This window comes from Chelonoidis abingdonii, chromosome 2, assembly GCF_003597395.2.
Source record: "Chelonoidis abingdonii isolate Lonesome George chromosome 2, CheloAbing_2.0, whole genome shotgun sequence".
Taxonomy (NCBI): Eukaryota; Metazoa; Chordata; order Testudines; family Testudinidae; genus Chelonoidis; species Chelonoidis abingdonii.
Window position 1 is genome coordinate 37,567,756 of NC_133770.1, and position 20,741 is coordinate 37,588,496.

Genomic DNA, 20,741 nt, shown 5'->3' on the forward strand with positions numbered 1-20,741 from the left:
ATATCCCGTCTAGATTAGATGCGATATATCGATCCCAGAGCAATCGATTTTAACGCGCCGATACAGCGCGTAGTCTAGACGTGGCCTAAGGTGCAACAAGTACTCCTGTTAGTATTTGGATAGTTAGAAATCTTTCCCTCTGGGTTTAGACTGAATAATATAAACACCTTTCTTGGCATTCTAGATATATTATCAGGAGGAGCAGATATTGTGTGGATGGGAGGTACAATTATCTTTTCTGTGGGACCCCCTTAGATCAGAGCAGAAAGAAGGCTGTGTAGGGCAAAAACACACAACTAAGGAGAGCCTTCTTTGCTTAGGAAGGTGGGGAAAAGATGGATCAAGACAACACATCAACGCTGAATGATTTTGGAAGTGGAGAGAGTTTCTGTTCTCCCCTTTAAACAAAAGTAAAACCAAAGGCCTCATGACTTTCATTAGGAGAATTATGAGCCCCATTGACCCACTATCACAAAGAACCCCACGGCATGGGACCTGAGTAACATCTCCCCGCCAGAGATTATTACACAAATATGGTGCAGTTGGGGGGCAGGAGGTTTGTTTCCAGGAGCGATGAGTAATTGGTAGGGAAGGGGAGTTGGGGTAGTTACTGTTTCCGGATTAAATCACTTGTTTTTGAATGCTGGACAGGAGGTTTTGGAATCTCTCCAGACTTGGGGGGGGAGGGGGGGAGTGTTAGGTTTATTGTGGTAGGAATTTGTAAGTAGCAAGGTGTGAAAGAGGATTTAAAAGGGCCCTGGCCCTACTACTGTGTCAGCTCAGTAAGCAGATAGCGGCTTTAGACGGCATTTGTGCGTTTTCGGGGAGCTGGTTCCCCGGGTTGTGAACCCAGGATAGCCGGCCAAGGGCTCCGGCTCAGAGGGACACTCGGAGTTGGTCAGTTACTGCGTTTTCAATGTTAGCCCAGAGCAGGCAGACCTCGGAGAAGGCGCCTGGAAATTCGGGGAAGAAGGGCGCCAGCCCAAGCGGACAACAGCGAGTTAGTGCGGCAGGAAGGGGACAGGAGTAGGAGGCTACGCTGGTTTCTGCTACTAGCCCTGGGCGTGAAGAGTTTTCCACGGCGCCCTCTGTTGGCTCAGCCAAGCCAGGCGTGGATCGGAGGGTGGAGCGGGTCAGGGAGGCATTTTCTGACGCTGTCAGGGCCCCGTGTGTTGTTCCTCCGGGCCCGTCGGAGCTGGGGACCGGGCTGTAGCGATTTTGCGCGGGAGCAGGAGACTGGCCCCTTCCGCTTCAGCCCGGGTGCGGGAACCCTGCTGCGAGCAGCGGGTGTCGGCTTTTGGGGGTAGGTCCCGCTCTTCCGTTAGCCAATGAGGAGCTGGCGTTGTGGGGGTCACAACGTGTCCTCTGACCTGTTATCCGCGCCGGGCAAGCGCGGGTATGGGGCGGGGGGTGGCCACACAGTGCCGCTCTGGAAGGGGAGTCTGTGGGGTGTGTCGGTGGCCGCAGGGGAGCCCCCTGGCCCTGAGGCGGCGCTTGTAAATTTCAAGAAGCAACCATAGTCAAAATATAAACAAGAGGTGGAAAATGCCACACCCCCGGCAGCCCCCGGGAACGCAGCGCCCAGCTGGCGCCGATCTGGGTGCAGCTGGCACCATCTGCCCGATTGCCCCCGTCACCGCGGTGGGGGATTGAGTGCGAGCTTGGCTTTCATTTGCCAGAAGGCACAGACCCGTCTCCAGCCCCTGCTAGGGACTGTGCGTTAAATTTCACCGCGTGCGCAGGAAGCTCGGGGCAGGAGCTGTCGGGTTGGAGGCAGGGAGGTGTCTGTGGTGTGGCTTTGATCAGGAATAGCTCCAGCTAATGCAGAGAATCGCGGGGGCCTTTGATGCAAACTCCCACTACATCAGAACCCCGACTTTGCCAGCTTCTCCCGTTGTAATACGCGGGGTCCCCACCACCCCTCCGCCTTAGGGCAACAGAGGGGTTGTCTGGGACCCTGTAAGTCTGCAGACAGCCTGCAGCTGGCCCAGCGGCCCCCGTCTCCACCCTGGCTGCAGGAACGGGAAGCTCCCTGCAATTGCCTTTGCCAACGTTTTTTCCTTCTCGCCGAAGTTGCTCAAAGTTGGCCGAGCCGAGGCAGCAAAGTCACCCAGAGCGCTGCGCCGGGCGGACTCCTGCCCCCGCCGTGCCTGGGAGGAGGGGTCGGTGGCCAGCAGGATTTCTTTCCACACCCCTGGGTCACGTACCCACCCCCTCCAGGAGCACGGCCGATTGTGTGTAGCGGAGGCGGTGGGCGCTTCCCGCTTCCCGGCCCCCGTGTCTGGGGCTCCGGAGAGGAGGCGGAGGAGGAAGAGGAAGATGACGAGCCAGTGCAATTAGCCTAACAAGGGACGGGTGGCGGCGGCAGCGGCGGCTTTACCCCCGCACTGACACATCTCCCCTCTCTCCCTCGCCAGCCATGAAGGTGGAAGCCGGGGAGTTCAGCTGAAGTCCAGGGGGATCGTCCTGCCCTGCCCCATGGCAGCTCCGTGAAGCCTGCCTCCAGCCCCGGCGCTGGGCCGGCTCGGGTTGCTGCTGGGCGTTGGGCTGGCGAGCGTGTGTTTTCCAATGAGGGCTCCAGAGGATTTGCTCCTCCTTTGTAACCGGGAATGAAATAATGGCGACTCGATGGGCAGCGGGGCCGCCCGGGGCAGACGGAGGCACCGAGCCGCCCGCAGGCGGCAGCAGCAGCCAGGTAGGAAAAGCGGGGTGTGTGTGTGTGGACTGGGGCTGGGTACGCCGCACTAGGCCGGCAGGCGCTGAGCACCGGGAATGGCTTAGCTGGAGCTGGTTTAATGGCCGCCCCCTCCCTTCTTCCTGTCCGACCGCCCGCCTCAGAGTGGGACGCTGGGAGCCGGGATCTGCCGGGAGGCGCCGTTGCTCCTCTACGGGGATCGTCGCAAAGTTAAAGCGGCTCCTTCCCGCCCCCAAACACGCACTCGTGTGGTGGGGGCAGCCGGGCCTCTCCCCCAGCTTTTGGGTGTTGTCGGTGTGAGGAGCAGCCTGGCCTGCTTGACCCCCATTACTCCCATCCTCCCCCGGGATGTCAGTGGCTGGGGCAGCCTGGCCTGCCAGCCTCTTTGGAGTGCCACTGGTGTATGGATCCCCTTCTCCTTATGCAGGCAACTCCATGTCTGTGGGCACAGCCCTTAACTCCTGGATATGCTGGTAGCCGGGTCCCTGAAGCCCAGCGAACCTGCTGCCCCAGGCTCTGATTTAAATGTCTGTGTGGGAGTATTTATATGTCCAGTGTTGTTGTTGGAGCGTTCCTGTATGTATTAAATGCCTTGTGGTAGCACTGCCTGTTCAGAGTGGTAGCCCTGGCTTGAAGGGCCCCCACCTCAAACCCTTCATTCTGTATTATAGCATTCACTGCCCCCAATGCTTCATAATTAATCAGTGCTGGACATCAAGAATGACTTTATTCAGATCTTTTTGTATATGGCTTCAGCTAAATTCTCGTAATTCAAAAGTTCAATAAGAAAATCAACATGCTGTCACCATCTATTATACCAAGTCTGCAGCCTGCACAAATGCTATCCTCTTTCCCCTTGCTGTCTTTGATATTAAGGAGGAACCACCCATACTCTTGAATTTCATCAATAAGAAGAATGCTTTGCTTCATTGAGTTCACCTTGTGTTTTTATTAAAAAAAAAAAAAAAATCTTTACATTACAACTGTCTCTAGTCTGCCACTGGCCTTGACTCATTCCAGTGCCTTGATGTAACAGCAGTGCACATGGTATTGTAAGATCATCCCAGTGTTGAAACCCGGGTAATATCTTAGTACAACAGGTTGAGGTCAGGACAGTTTTAGTTTTAATGCAGAATATGTTTGCTTTTGTTTTGTTAGTTTAAAACCTTAGTGGTAAAACTCTGACTGTTGTGCTGGGGGTGACAATGTTAATGTCACTGTTTTTTTTTAAGTTATCTGCATAATTGAAAGCTTGACAATTTTTGGAAAATGCATCACATAACTTTACTGGAACATTTATGGGAAGAGAAGAAACTGCACTTTTTAATGCACAAATGAAACTGCTTAGTAATTCAGCTCATACTGAATCTATTGGATCTTTGGCACTGAGGTTTACGTATAATCCACCTATCATTAGCTTGGAAAACCATAATGAGTCCTTTGGAGTTTAGTCCATATTAAGGACTCTTGGTGACTGTTTAATATGTACACTATTACCAAATGAACTAATTGTTATAGTTTTGAATTAAATTATATGTGAAGCTAGTTAATCCTCTGATTATAGGCATGATAGTCATAATAGCCATGTTTTACAGGCAAATTATCTGTTGAAAATAAGCATTTATAGTGGAGATTTTCAGCTACAGCAGTTGTATGACCTGGATAGCGTATGTGATGGCTGAACAGATCCATCAAGGCTTTTCAAGTTTTCAGTTAATCCCATTTACATGCTGCTAGATATTCTAGAAGTAGGAGTTTTTTTTGTTAGGCTCTAACTTTACAAAATATAACTTTGACCTAAAGGCTGCCACAAAAGTGATTAGTGTTTCTAGTTTGGGACCTCCTCCCTTATATGGTTGGTTGAATTAGGGTTATGTGTACAACATTTATTAAGTATAAATAGACTTTAGCGCTTTAAAGTGTGAATTACCATTTGATTTGCATTGGGATATTAAGGAAACAATTTAATGAAACCTTTTATTACAGACATTAAGATGTATTTTAGGTTTGCAGAAATATAGATTGCAGCTAATAGTGGGTCTTACAGTGTGGTCATCTTGACACAAGACATGGCAGTCACATGGACTAGATGGTGACAAATACTGTCAGGTTGGGACACCATTATCTATGTGCAATTTCTCTTCACCTCTCAGTATTACACACATACATTTAATAGTTGGCTGCAAATTGATTTACATGCAGATGATGATGCTATTCTTGAGGACTTCACATATTGACCTGTACTTACTGTAGGGAGAGGAGTTGAGCTTGAGTTGCAATAAATATTACAAGGATGTAATTCCTAGCTAGTTGTTAATACAGTTCCAAACCCTCTGTGACCATCAAGTCTTGCTTTCAAGTCTTTGGTCTCACCCTCTGTAAGCAGGGTAATAAGACTTGATTGTTATGGCAAGAGAAGAAATATCTGATGAGAAGGGATGTGTCCGTGTGTCTGTGTTCATGTATACAGAAGTGGGAGAATGAGGACATGCATCTTGGCTGTTTCAGCAGGAACATACTGTATCAGTAGTCTCCTGCTTTGTTGGTAGTGGGGTGCGCCACTTGTTCTGCTATATTCCGCCACAATTCCTATTAATTTTTTAATTATTCATATTTTTCTCCTGTTCTTTAACTGTTTTTTTTCTTCTTGTCTTGGTTTCTAATTGTGTGTTGGCTTTTTCCTGTTTGCTTTTGCTTCCGCCTTGCTGAAATGACTGTTGTGAGAGCAGAGATTGGAAACTTGGGTTTAGACTTCTGCCTGAATCCAAGGGAGCTTTGCCTGTGGAGTTGGGTTTAGACTTCTGCCTAAATTCAAGGGAGCTGGACCTACTGGGAGCTGGCAGAGAAGGGAAGCAGCTTTCAGTGAAAGGGCAGCCTGCCACTCTTCTTGAAATTGTAGAAACAGAATTGCAAACTGGGGCTATGATCACTGAGCTTTCTCTGTCATCACTGATCCTTCATTTTAAGGGCCCCTCCACCCCACCGCACTCCCATGTAGGGGAACCCAGCATGTTAAAAATGAAACTGGTATAGTACACTAGAATCTCAGTGTTATGAACACCTTGGGAATGGAGGTTGTTCATATCTCTGAAATGTTTGTAAGTCTGTACAAAATGTTATAGTTCTTCCAAAAGTTTACAATTGAACATTGACTTAATACAGCTTTGAAACTTTACTATGCAGAAGAAAAATACTGCTTTTAACTATTTTAATTTAAATGAAACATGCACAGTAACAATTTCCTTATCTTGTCAAATTTTTTAAACTTTCCCTCTATTTATTTTTAGTAGTTTAACACAGTATACAGTATTCGCTTTTTTTGTCTCTACTGCCTCATTGCGCACTTGTGGTTCCAAATGAGGTGTGTGTTTCACTAGTATGTTAGTAACACTGAGGTTCTACTGTATTATAAAATGTCTAACTTGCTGAACAGTTGACCAATAATCCACACTGGAGTTACCATCTTGGATTTCCTATGAGAAGAAAGCATCCAGACCACCACTTGCATAGCTTTAAAAGCTTCACTTTTATTTTAAATAACATTACTGCTTATATATCAAATGTAATACAGGTGTGTGCTGTAATAATTTTACTGTACAGAAGTAAAAGGCAAAGATGCTATTTGCACCTCAAGCTCAGTTTTGGAGAACAAACTTGTATTTCATTAGCTTTATTGCTTAAGTAAAAGCTATTAAGCACAGCTCTGAACTCCAAAGGATATTATCACAGGCCTACTGTTTTTTTTTGTTTGTTGTTGTTTTTTTGTTTTTTTTTTTTAATCCACTACCTTTCCCCTTATGACAGCTAAAGATTTGATATGCTGGAGATATAGAGCAAGTAAGGTATTACTCAGTTATGTTACTTAGATTTTAGTGCAAACATTATTTCTAAAGATAAGAGGTCTCAAAAAGATAAGTTTCTGTTCAGTTTAACTACTGGCTAAATTCTTAGGAACAGCTATTTTAGAAAACTTTCAAAGTTTTCGAAGTGGGGAATAAATGCTTGAATAGGGCTAGGTATCTGGAGGGTTTCTGTCTGTGAAGTCTGAAGTACAGTGGTAAATTAACAGCTAATCTAAGTGTCAAGTCACAAAATACTGTATAGGTTTAAGAAGCAAAGAGTCCTGTGGCACCTTATAGACTAACAGATGTATTGGAGCATGAGCTTTCGTGGGTGAATACCATGAAAGCTCATGGTCCAATACATCTGTTAGTCTATAAGGTGTCACAGGACTCTTAGTCTGGATCTGTAAAAGCAGCGAACACAGCTACCCTTCTGATACTTGTATAGGTTTAGTAAACTAAGGACTGTGTATTTGCATCATATTTAAAACTTTATGGACGTATTTGTGTTCAACCCTTTAAACTCTTTGAACTTTGAAAGCCACCACTTTTTCAGGACATCAGTGAATCTGGGACTGTGTAAAGCTTAGCTGGTGTGTAGTGCGTGTGTATATTTAAAAAAATAGATTCATAAGAAGTTTATGAATTCATGGACAGAACTTTCTTTTAGGATTAGTACTCCTTTCAGTAAGCATGTGTAATTTGTGGTGATATGGAGTTATGCACATGTTTCAATCAGAGAATAAGTATGTATAATATAAATTCCAAGATTACCAGAAAGGGTGGTGGCCAGCTTTCAAAATGGCTGGGTCAAGTTTTGCTCTGTCATGCTAGAATTATGTTGATTTCAAACGAGTTATTTTTGACCTACACTGGGGGAAAATAGAGCAGAAATTGGAACTCTCTTTGGGAGAAAACATTACCTGTTTGGAAATCCTAAACAATTTCTATTTTGGCACTATCTTGGACTAATATAGATGAGGTAAAGGCAGAGCCTTCTAATGCAGCTATGGATAACAGGTTAGGCAATCCTGACCTCCACCAAGCCTAGTTGATATCTGTCCTTAAGGATTTTGAACGCTGTGCCGTGCAAGGGACCAAGTCCTGCAGAGTACTTAGCACTTTTGTAGGAGGCACTTAGTGACCTTGCAGAGTGGATCCTAACATCTTTGAATACAAAATAACTTGTGTGCTTTTTCTAATGTGTGCTGAGCACAGATAATACACCTGTACACACTGTAGCAGGAACTGTCTAAATAGTTACTGTTTTTTATTTATTTTTTATTTTTATAAACTGATTTTGTGCAAACAAAGTTCGAGGCCCAGTCTTGACAGGGTTTGTGTTCACTTTTGTAAATGTTATTTAATCTCAAATGTACCAATTAATGTTAAAATGACATTTCACTGCCATCCCTGCCCCAATAACTTTTTTTTGTCTTTCTGAAAGATGATTGAGGTGGTTACAGGGAAAACTTGTTCTGCTGACATGGTTTATATATTTCAGGATTCTGCTTTTTTTTTTTTTTTTTTTTTTTTTTTTTTTTTTTTTTTTGAATGTGGCATACTCTTTAAAATATGTAAAACATCCTCAGTGGTTGGACACTTTAATATAGTGGTAACAGAAATGGCTTAGAAAATATAGGACAGCTTTTACTTTTTCAAGGAACTGTCAAATGATCGCAAGCACATAGTGCTGTGATGCTGGTGCCATTCAGTAGAAATGCATGTAAAGTGTAGACTTTTCAGGCAAAAGGTTTTAAACACTTTTTTTTTTTTTTTTTTTTTTCCTTTTATGTCTGTAGTTCAGCTCTGACTAACCATTTGGACTATACAACCCCGTTCTCCACTGCTGGTGTTCTTTTTCCCAATGATAAGAGCTGGAAGGGGGCAGAAAAGATAAGCTTGTTTAATAGATACTGTTCAGTGACTTTTTTCCCTACAGTTTTTGTTTATTTTATATAGGATAGAAATAGAATTAATTTTTTAGGAAACTGTTGAATAAAAATGGATTTAAGCTGTTAATAAGGTGTCATTGTTTTGAATAGAGCAATAGCAGGACTTATTAATGTGAACTACTAGCTATGCAATATACTTCCATGGAGGGATTTTAAGTCCATATTTTGAGCTTGGTTCTTGCTTTGGTGGCAGTGTGCTATTCACCTTGTACAGGTAGTGGCCCTCATTTATTTGGCTAGATCAGTGTTTCTCAAACTTTTGTATTGTTGACCCCTTTGACATAGCAAGCCTGAGTGTGACACCCCCCCTCCCCCCGCAGTTAAAACACTTTTTTTGTTTGTATATTTGACACCATTATAAATGCTGGAGGTAAAGTGGGGTTTGGGGTGGAGGCTGGAAGCTTGCGACCCCCCCCCCCCATGTAATAACCTCATGACCCCTTGAGGGGTTCAGACCCCCAGTTTGAGAACCGCTGTGCTAGATTCAATGGTACATTGGGATAATTGTCTTAATCAGTCTGTTTATAAAAACAAATATATTTACATACTTACCTCCTCCATGCTCTTTTCACAGGTCACTTCTTAAAAAGTATATATTTGTGTGAGTTTGTTCAGCACCCAGTGCAATGGGCTGTGATCCTGCGAAGTAAGCATTATACAAGACTTGGCTTTTAATGTGAATATAGCCAGTGTATCGTACGTACATGAATATATCTAAACAGAAAATCCCTTTTTCACTCCCAATTCCATGCTGATATAAATATTTAATGAATATATACAAAACCCGTAAAACCTCATCAGAATGCATCCTTTTTGTCAGAGACAAGATGCTGTTTGGTTACATTAGCTTTGAGGATTCTAGCCATTATGTCAATGATATATGCTTTGCATTGTGACTTAATCTTCTTAAGATCAGAAAGTTATTTAGTTTTATTTTTGCATTGTAAGGTGCAACATTAATGCTCTCTCCTAAAGTAAGATGTTTAGAAAGTTGCTTTTATATTTTCTTAGTAGCAGTGCGGCATATATGTTAAGCTTTCCTATTTAGATCTGTGTGCCTGCCCCTGCTTCCTTCATCAGTTCCTTAGTTTTTGGTAGAGGAACTATACAAATAGTGCCACTGCTTCTTTCTGGGTTAGTCAGTGGGATATAAATGAATTGCTTTCAGCTGAAAGCAAACTGTTTTTGCCTTATATTGTCTGGCTTCAGTTATAACAGCTTGTGTACTGTGAGCTCTCTTATACAAACTACATTACCCAAAGCATTGTGGGCTGTCACTAGACTGAATGGGCATTGTAGTTTGGGGAGCCTGGTATGGATCACGCTGTTCATAAATACTTTGTGCTAGACATGTGGTTCAACGTCAACATCCTTCTTTAATTCTGAAAAATACGAACAGCTGTTTAGGTTTTGAATGTTGCTTGCAGTCATGAGTTTACACCCTTGGGAGGATAGGTAGTGGACCTATTTTTGTTTCCAATTTCTTTATTCCCTTTTGCCAGCTGCTACTGCTTCACTGAGGGTGAATAAGGTGTCTCCTCTGAGGCCAGAACTAATTATGGATAGTCTGTGTTTGCTTTTATGTATGTCATTTGCATAATGTGTTGGGGGATACTGTATGGTTTGCACAAAGCACTAGAAAATGTACTGTAGGGAATAATCCTTTACTGGCACCTGGGGGTGGACTGTATGGTCTAATCTTTCTCATTTGTTTTTGTATCTGTGAGATCTTGCTCTTAAAAACCAAATAGAACTTATTAAATCCTATCAGAGGAATATGCTCTTAATCGCAACTGTTTAACAGAAACAATTTGCCCAAATGAAATGAAAGGAGAGCCTTGACCATGCTTGTAAATTAGTCTTACATTTGTCCTTTCCTCACTTGTATTCATTGAATGAAATGGTAATATAACCCGGTGATTACTGGAAAGAAAAATTTGCATATATTCATTCACACTTTAACGAACTAAACTTTTAATATTTTTTTAACAATTATTGTCTTTTTAAAAAAATCTAGCCAAGTCCTCTAAAGACAATGGTATGGTGCTTTTTTGGGTAGCTTATACCACTCCTCAAGTGTAAGGATTTCCTTGGGTGGAGGAGATGTTGGTTTAGTCAGGTCGTAGGGATAAATGTGAGTGTCTGGGGTTCCCAGAAAAGCCATTGGCAGCCAGTGTAAATGAGAGCCAAGTAATTACTAACTTTTACCCTGGGGGCTAGCCCAAGGTCCCTGAGGACAACTCTGTGATTGGAGGAGTGCAAAAGTAATTTAAGCCACCCTTGTGGTCTCTTAACACACCCAATGTTATGCAGATTGCTTCTTGGCCACGGCAGAGGATCTGGGTTAGTTTATTATGTAATAAATGCACATAGTGAATAAAAGAGAAACCTATTTTTCTTCAAGTATTTCCATCTATAGGAATGTCATGTATTTGTCATGTTGCTCGTTCTCTGGTTGCTGGGTTTCTCAAATCAAACCAATCAAATCAAAATCTTGGATTTTTTTGAGGGATGCACACTTTTCTGTTGACTACTGGTTGTATTTAAATCGGTAATTTCTGTGAAACCTTATTCAGATGAAATAAAAGTGGGTTCTGCTTTTTTATATTAAGAATCAGGGAAGGATGTGAGAATGGGAGTGGATTTTTTTTTTTTTTGTTACGTCACCACCTTGGGAGGGCTGCTTCGGAATAGTTGGGGCATAGAAGCTGTGTATATCCAAATAGCTTAAATGGTCCATGAGCTTTACTGAAAAAAGAGTAAAGTGTGTGTGTGTATATAATATAGCTTTGAAATTTTCTCTGTTTAAAGGAACAGTCAAATACATGTAGTGAATTTATTTCCTATTATGAGAACCAACATTTAGCAACATGGCAGAACCTTTCTTTATATTGGAGTAGGCCTCTTTGGCGCCACCTATGCAGATCTGGGAACTGAGTTAAATGTTTAAATTCACAGTAAACATTCTTGCAGCTAAACTGGTTTCTGATCTGGTCTGGCTGATCAGCATGGATTGGTTCAAACCTTCTTAGAACATGGTTTAAAAATAATGTAGTAGCCTAGATAAAGGCTTAGGCTAAATATTTTGAAACTATTTCTAATGAGCTTTGTACATACCCATGCTGTTTGCCAAACTGTTAAATTCCATCTACAATAATAATTAATTTGTATTAGTACATGGAAACCTCCAACTTGTTGAAATGTGGTTCTCTTGCATAGTAGATTGTTACAGCATAGCTTGAACCCATGTGCCTGAAGTCTGCTGGTGTTCAAGGCTTTTGTGTAGTTAAGCCCTATTTGCCTTGTGGGGGCAGTGTGTTTTAACTTTGTCTTGGGACTCTTAAGACATGACTGGTTGGTAACTTAATTAGGACCTTAGATAAGTTTGTCTGAAACCAAGTTGAATTAAGGAACTGTGTTTAAACATTCTGTCCAATGTAGATTGACCTGTTTGGAACCTGGGTGTGTCTTAGGGCTTGGCTACACTCGAAACTTCAAAGCACTGCCGCGGCAGCACTTTGAAGTGTGAGAGTGGTCGCATTGCCAGCGCTGGGAGAGAGGTCTCCCAGCGCTGCACGTACTCCACCTCCTCCATGGGGATTAGCTTGCAGTGCTGGGAACCGCGCTTCTAGCGCTGTGCCACTGTTTACACTGGTGCTTTACAGCGCTGTATCTTGCAGCGCTCAGGGGGGTGTTTTTTTCACACCCCTGAGCGAGAAAGTTGCAGCGCTGTAAAGCGCCAGTGTAGCCAAGGCCTAAATCTTTCTATGATTCAAAGGGCTTTAAAGAGCTAGAGTTCATTGTATGCCTAAAGGGGGTGCAACACTGTGGCCGCTAGGGACTTCCCCTTTTCACAAAAAAAGTTGTAAAATTTTTTCAGAATTTGGGGTGAGGAAGGGAAGATCAGATCTGCAGATATTCACTTGCTTTTACTCTTATCTTTTTGGCACTGGTTAAGGCTCATTTGGAGGAATTCACCTTTTGATAGGGATCTTCGGGTGAAAAGCAGTCTTGTCACATTACTTCCTTTCTCTTTCCCAGTGGCTACTGTTCATTCTATCTCCCTTTAATCCCTTTCCTGGTAAATAGGGACCTATTATGATTCCAGTGACAAGTACTTCCATTGTGCGGCCACACAGGCTTTTCATCCTTCAACCCAGTCTTGCAAAATTCTGTTTGCTCACTCTTGCAGCCATTTATTTTGGTTGTTTGTTTCATCATCACTCACTATGGTAGAGGGCAGATAAGTAAACTTTGTGCCTGCTTTGGTCAATTTTTATGGCAAATTTACTAGCCTTTCACTCCATTCCACATATTCAAGACTTTCCCTTACTGATCATTGAATAGGGTCTGAGCATTTACTGTGTATTTTCACTTGTTCATGTGGTCTTTCAGAGGCTGCTGAAGGGAAAGGATGTATAATACAGGTCAACTGGTGAAGTAGTGGGCCATAGCAACTGACTTGTAGGTAGTTTTCATGTGTGTGGGGCTTTTTTTAATATCAACTGCACTCAATTTATGTCGGTTTATATTGTGATTAAAAGCTCAAAGTACATATTATATAGAATACGACCGTGTATCCCACTATATAGCATAGTCAAGTGAATTAGGGCTTGTCTACACTATACATTAGGCTGACACAAACTGCCTTATGTTGACTTAACTGTGGAGGTATACGCACTGCAATGCTCCTCCCACCAATTTTAACTCACCTGCTACGCTGACATAGTAAAACCACCTCCAAGAGGCGTAGTGTTTATGGCAATGTAGTTAGTGACACAGTGTTGGCACTGACACTGCGTTGCTTATGTCTCCCTAAGTGGCCTCCAGGAGGTGTCCACAATGACTATTGTGACTGCTCTGCTCACCAGTTTGAGCTCCATTGCCTACAGCCAGATGCACAGGCATGTGCCCCTCTGCCATTAAAGCCCTGGGAATTTTTGAAATTCCTCTTCCAGTTTGTTCACTGTAGAGAGCTCATATTGCATCTGTCCAGCTAATTATGCTGGCTCCCCACAGCAAATGCACTCTTGCCTGGAATACACCGGAGTTGTTGGATCTGCTGGGTCTGTGGGTGGGGGAGGCTGTGCAGGCACAACTGTGCTTCAGCTGCAAGAACTGATTGCTTGTGACATAGAGGCAAAAGAGCAGTGCTATGCCAAGATAAAGGAGCTGAGGCAGGTGTGCCAGAAGGCAAAGGAGGCCAATCGTCAATCTGGTGTGTTGCCAAAAACATGCTGCTTTTACAAGGAGCTGCATGCCATCCTCGGCGGTGACCTTCTCTCCACCGCCAAGAGCCCATGGACACCTCAGTAGGGCTGGAGATATTGGCTGGCGGAGTGCAATCTGAGGACACCGTGGTGGACGAGGAAGGGGAGTTGAAGGATGGGGGACAGGCGACAGGGATATGTGACGGCGTGGCAAGCCAGGAGCTCTACTTAAGTCCTGAAGGATCTAGCCAGTTGTGCTGTGGCACACCTGATGCAGAAGAGGGGAGCTCTGGTAAGTACTCATTGAGTTTTGATACTGCAGGGAGACATGAGCTAGATCTATGGATAGAAGAGGGATTGAAATAGCCAACACAAGCACTGTTTGTATCTTCTTCTCATTCCCCTAAGCAGTTGGGTAGAGGACGCCCTGTGGAAAAGTCTGATGCATGTTAGGATGCACTGGGAGTTCTCCATAGAAATCTCTAGGAAGCTTTCCTGGAGCTACTCTCCAATCCTCTGCACTGGTTTCTTGGTAGAGCAGCCTTGTTTCTTCCCCCTCTGTTGGAAACTTTGCCATACCAGTTGGCAGTTATTTCTTCTGCTAACAAAGCAGCACACAGTGAGCAGCATATGGACCTGGTCTGCAGCCATGCACACGCAGGAACTGCACCCTTGGTTATCCACAGGAGCAAGATATCCGCTGCTATCACCATCACCTGGGGAAAACAGTGACAGTATTCAGAATAGTGGCCCTAGGCACTTGTAGTGATACCCCTCTGAAACCCTTCCACCCTTAGTTTTTTATCTTGTCCCTTCCCCCTCTCTCCCTAGACTGAGCTCACGGTGTCTGGGGCTTGAACCATGCTTTGTGCCTGCCAAGGGGAAGTGAGAAAGTGGTGTTTCTCTAACTTGCTTGAATCAAGTCTGTGAATGCATCTCAATAGTGTGTGTGTTTGGCTTCTGCAGACATGCCCTTGATGGTCATCTCCTGCGCACAGACTGAGTGTCTCTGTTAGGTAAGGAGAAGAAACAGGAGGATTAAGGAAGAGGTGTTCCAGGAGGTGCTGCAATCTTCAAGTGTGAGCAGAGAGCATGGAGAGAGGCTATCAAGGAGAAACTGCATATGGATAGCCAGGGCAGGAACTGAGCAGGATATAAATGCTTCAGGACCAGACAGACATTCTGAGGTTCCTGATTGAACTGCAGATGGAACACATCTTTGCTCGCCTCCTGCTGCAGCTCGTACAGAACTACCTTCCATGCCCACCCCACATTCCTCACATGTTCCTGGACCATCTCGGTAATCCATGCACTTCACTCTGAGGGACGTGTCACAGTGAAAGCTGGACATATACCCAGTTGTGAAAGCCTCACGTGGAAATGTGCTCTTCATTTTTATGTCCCTTTCAGAAATTAATTGTATCACTGTTGAATAAAAATATATTTCTAGAAAGCTAAAGAATCTTTATGGATCTTTAACAAATGGTGATTGCTGCTGAAATTCATATATGGGGCAATCAGAGGATTTTTATTGTAAAACACACACTCACTCATTACAAGGTTCATACTACAATGCCTAGGTAAATGCATTACAGACCGACATGTTACTGGGGCTCTTTCAAAATGCTCTTTCAAAGCCTCACTGATTTAAATAGCTGCCTGTTGAGCCTTCTACCAGCCCTGTATCTGTCTGCTCAAAATCAGCATCCAGCTGATCCACCCCTGCAAAACTTCTCCCTCTTAACTTCACAAATGTTATGCAGAGCACAGCAGGCTTCTGTGACTGTGGGGCTATTTTTCTCATTGAGGTCTAACCTGCCAAAAAGGCAGTGTCAATGACCCTTTAATCAGCCAAAGTCATTTTTCAATAACAGGCTCAGCAGATGCAGCACTATATGCTGCTGTCAAGGGTTCTGCTGTAAGGCTTCATGAGCCACAGGGGCAAAGGGTAAACTGGGTCTCCAAGGATCACTATTGGCATCTCCACATCTCTGACTGGAATCTTTGGTCTGGAAAGAGTCCCTGCTTGCAGGTTTCCAGGTCCATGTTCTTGAAGATGCATGTGTCATGCACCTTCTGTGACCACTGCACGTTGATATCAGTGAAATGACCCCAGTGATCCACTAGAGCTTGCAATACCATAGACAAGTAGCCCTTTCTGTTGATGTACTCCTCTGCAAGGTACTCTGAGGCCAAAATGGGGACGTGTGCACCATCTGTTGATCTGCTGCAGTTTGGGAATCTCGTTGCTGCAAAGCCATCTACTATTTCTCTCATGTTCCCCAGAGTGTCAGTCCTTCATAGCAGGAGGTGATTAATGACCCTGCATACTTACATCACTACAACCCCCACAGTACTTTCTGACTCCAAACTGATTTGCCACAGAATAATAACAGTCTGGAGTTGACAGCTTCCACAGAAGCTGGTGTCTTTGTGCCACATTACTGGGGCAAGCTCCACACACTGTTCTAAGAAGGTGGCTTTACACATCCAAAGGTTCTACAGTCACTCCTTGTCTTCCCATACCTGCATAACGATGCAATCCCACCACTCGGTGCTTGTTTCTTGTGTCCAGAGCCTACGAAGTAGCTGCTCCGTGAATGCCAAAAATTATCCTGAATTGTTTCTTTCCATGGCACACAGCAGGGCAGACACACCAGTATCATTCAGTTTGTAGCTCATGGAATACTACTGGATCAGCCATGTTGTATTCATAATGCTCATCACAAAACTAGACAGCACTGTAGGATCCATGCTCTGAGATAGAGATGGTGGGTGTGCAGTTCACAGGGGCTGTTGAAAAGTAGCATAAAATGTAACTAGAAGCCCCTGGTATGCTGGGACATAGAACTGCGTTATGGGGCGGTGAGCCTGTCCCTATGAGAAACTGCAAACCTTTTCCAGAACACCCACTGGCAGATGGTGGTGAGTTGCACAGTGGGATAGGTATCCATGGTGCACTGCTTTCTTGGCCGATGCCATTGTTGACTATCCATTGATGTGAGGCTGTCTGCTGGGGGAAGTCATTGGACAACTCAGCCATCTTAAGTATCATCAATTTGTGCTCTACAGGTTTTTCCACATGTGACAGGTGCTTGCTTGGAAAGAGCAGGATGCTGTACCCTTTTCTTCCATCCTCTGCCACTTCTCAGCCTCTTGAACAAGGTGATTCTAAAACAGGGTGAGGCTTGATGTATGATGTGATGCTATTGCCAGCCAGCTCTTCCAATTCATGGAGTCAGTGTCTTCCTTCTTAAGATGTACTTTCAGGGTGACCTTGTAGTGTTTCCTCTGTCCCCTGCGGGTCCTTTTACCATGACTAAGTTGAGAAAAGAGGACTTGCTTCAGAAGCAAATATCAGCCATCTGCGTACAATGACTGCTCAGGAAAGTTGATGTTTCGTAATCTTTGCCTCAACACTGGTGGTGTTAGCTGCAGAGAGAACACTGGTATTGGTGTGATGGTCTTTCTAGCTGATACAGAGAATCTTCCTAAGGCAGCACTGTTGGTACCACTCCAGACCCGTAAGATGGCTTTAGTATGTCATCCATGTCCTCCCACCATAAAGAAGAGTGGGAGTAACTACTGAATTGTAGACTAAGTTCTTAATTTCCATTTGCAGAACTCTGATAAAGACCTGATGGAGCAACTTTCCAAAGGATATGCTGGCACAATTGGTCGTATGTTTAGTCTTCACATCAAGATTGGATTTCTGGGAGAGGTGGGAAATACTCATCCTTTTCCAAAGGTTCATCACCAATGACAGTTTTGTCAATGCAAGATCACTGTGGTGGGGCAACTGTCCCACCCCCATGTGAGAGGGGGCTAGAGTAGGCCAGAGCGGCCTGCGCAGGCTGGCAGCCAATCAGGGCTGAGATTAGAGCCAGCCAATCAGGGCTAGGCTTGGCCCTATATAAAGGCTGCCTAGGAGAGTAGCAGGTACTCTCCCACACCTTCAAAGGGTGAAGTTCTGTCTCATGCACAAGGAGACTAGCACCTAGGACAGTGCCATGCTGGGCTGGCTCGGGGGAGCCGAAGGGAGCTCCAGCCCGCTACCTGCCAGGCTGCAGGCCCTGAGGGCAGGGCCTAGCCAGTGCAAAGGGGCTGAAGGGGAAGTGGCCCAGGGGAGAGACACACGAGGGGGGAGAGAAGAAGGGCAGGAAAGCTGCTGCCAAAGGGTCCCTGGGTCAGGACCCAGTGTAGAGGGCAGGCCCCCCCTTTCTCCCCCCCCTTGCACGGACACCCAGCCATTGAACGTGGCAGTAGTGGACTGCACCGGAACCCTGACACAATGGGTTAGACTTTGGGGTGTGGTTGATCACTGGCTGGGGTGCAGAGAGACTGCTGTTAACCCCTTTCCCTCAAAGGAGGTGAGGATGGACTAGGGGTTGCTGCCAGAGGGCAGTGGCCTGAAGAAGGATGCCATCAAGTGGGAGCAATGTGGGTCCAGACACAGCGAGGAACAGACAATGGATGGGACACCACCAGCAGAGGGCACGCCCCATGGACTGAGCTAATTCCTGTAGCGACCAGTGGGAGGCGCTGCGGTGGTGAGTCCCAGCCGTATCTCAATCACCAACTGTGGATGTACTCTGCCATCACAAGGAGTGTTGTGTGGATGTGCAAAAGAAGTTTAATTACAGTGGAGGATGATCATCAGTGTAACTAAGTTGACTTACCTTTGTAGTGTTGACATGGCCTTAGTCAACAAGTACCTCCATTTTCTACAGTTGTAGTGATTCATAATATGTAGTCATTTGCCTTTTTGAAAAAGTTATGTGAATTCACTTCAATTTCAGTTGAATGATGGATATTGGATTAATGGATAGTCAAATGGAAAAGAACCCTCTGTTTGTTTGGAAGTGCAGATAAGGACTTGTTGATAGTGGCCATTAAGATTTTCTGCACAAAACGTTACCATAAGATTGTCTGTTTGTAATCTACTATGATTAGTCTAGGCAGAGTAACATATGTTACCGTTGTTGTCTATCACTGTCCTTTTTCCAGTATGGTTTCAGGACAAGCATTGTGTACTCACTGTTACAGGAGTAGAAATAGTAATCTGGATTCCAGAAGGTCTGATATTCCTGGAATTTTGTACTTCTTTTTTTCTCCAACTCTTCTTGACTTTTAAACTTCCCCAGAGTAATGTATACTTTCATTGATTTAACTATTCAGTATGTAAGAAACATTAGTAGCTGAGGCCAGCATCTTTTATGTGGCTGAATGTTAGGGTACGTCTGTGCTACCTGCTGGATCGGCGGGTAGTGTTCTATGTATTGGGGATCGATTTATCATGTCTCATCTGGACACAATAAATTGATCTGCTAATCGATGCCCGTATCCACCTCGGCAGGAGGAGTAAGCGGAGTCGACAGGGGAGCTGCGGCAGTTCACTCGCCGTGGTGAGGACAACCAGGTAAGTCGAACTAATATACTTCGACTTCAGCTACGCTATTTGCGTAGCTGAACTTGTGTATCTTAGTTCGAATCACACTCCCCCCCCCCCCAGCGCTAGTGTAGCCCAGGCCTCAGAATACACTTTGGTTGAGCGAAGACTTTTTTTTTTTTTTTTTTTTTTTTTTAAGAGTGTTTTGACAATTCCTTACTTAAACTCCTGCCTTTACTACAACATTTTATTTTAATTAGGGTTTGTAGTGTGCTTAAACTCTGCTATACTTTTAGGATTGGGAAAACTATATTCTCCTTGTTCTCTGAAGCAAGGAACTACTTACAAGATCTTTTGTTCAAAATATTTACTGAGCAGTACGCAGAGCAAACTACGGGCAGAACAAATGGTGATAAGAAAATGCATAGATGTCGTCATTGAATATAGCTGGTTTAATTCCAGGAAAACTCTACAGTCATTGTAAACACTTCTTTCTCCTACCAAATTGATGTACTTTATTTTATTAAAATGGAGGCCTGTTAAACCTTCAATGGCAATGTTTTTTAATTGAAAGTGAGAGAGACGCTCAGGGTGGATTTGATTTAAATCGTGATTTTTAAATCACTAGTCAGGAAGACTTGATTTAATCACGGATTTCTACATAAAATTAGTGGTTATAAACTTAATACATATTCTTCACAACTAAGATCTAGGTTTCATTTTTAGAAGGTACACATTATACTTTTTTAAACAGATATATTTTGAAAACTTTTCAGATTAGTTTTACAGCTATATCAGAAAATGAATGATTGTTTCGTTATTGCATATACTAAAGGTAATTGAAGCAGATAGTTCACCTCCCAAAGACTTCATAAATATATCCAATTCAACAGGTTAATATTTGGAGGATTTTTTTGTCATCCTGTATTAGAAGGAGAACATCACCAGACAGACATTTAAATTGTTTTATTTAACTAAAACAACATTAATGTATTTTGAATTATTTTTTCAACAGCAAACATAGTATTTTAACAAAACAAGCATATGACTCTTCGAATTTAGTTAAACAGTTTTTAAAAATCAGATTAATTTTTGTTAATTGTTTTAACTGAAATAACATTTTTGTTTTGTTTTGTTTTTAAATTTCATTTAACTCGACTGTGTCAGCCAGGTCAACATGAGAAACTAAAACTACTGACTTCTGCAGCTAACTCAGTCGTCTTCTCCTTCATTTTCCTGTTTGTTCATAATCTGGAAAAGAAAAATAAGCTTTCCTGCTTTTTTTCAGGTCCCAAACGATTTCTCAGTTTGGAATGAATTAGTCCAACGGAAGAAAATATTCTTTCTACACCGGCAGAAGAAGCTACTGCTGTTAAAAGTGAGATTATCACTTCAACAGTCTCTGAATCCAAGTGCTTAAGTGACTTCCACCAGTTCACTGGTTTGTCTTTCTTTTAAAACATCATCAGCAAACATATATTTCTTGAACTGGTTCACCTTAGCTCTGATGTTTTCTTATAGTTGGCATTACGGAGGATGATGTAATAAGCCTCTGTCCCCAATTCTGGACCTTAGCGTCCAAAATCTGGGGCTTAGCATGAAACTCCCCAAGCTTTATACCAGTTTGGATCTGATCTCGCTGCCCAATCA

At 43.7% G+C, this 20,741-nt stretch overlaps 1 protein-coding gene across 5 annotated transcripts in view; it reads left to right on the top strand.

Moving 5' to 3' along the window:
* Positions 1-1,571: 1,571 nt before the first annotated feature.
* The window catches only part of ARHGAP21 (Rho GTPase activating protein 21), a 208,467-nt gene continuing 189,297 nt past the window's right edge, over positions 1,572-20,741 (top strand). For 2 of the 5 annotated variants that reach the window (XM_032775680.2, XM_075062282.1), the window contains exon 1: positions 1,572-2,695. In XM_032775680.2, the coding sequence (XP_032631571.2) occupies positions 2,618-2,695 (78 nt within the window). In that variant the 5' untranslated portion in view covers positions 1,572-2,617. The remainder of the gene's footprint in view (positions 2,696-20,741) is intronic. The other 3 variants (XM_032775676.2, XM_032775677.2, XM_075062281.1) reach the window with 2 other exon arrangements.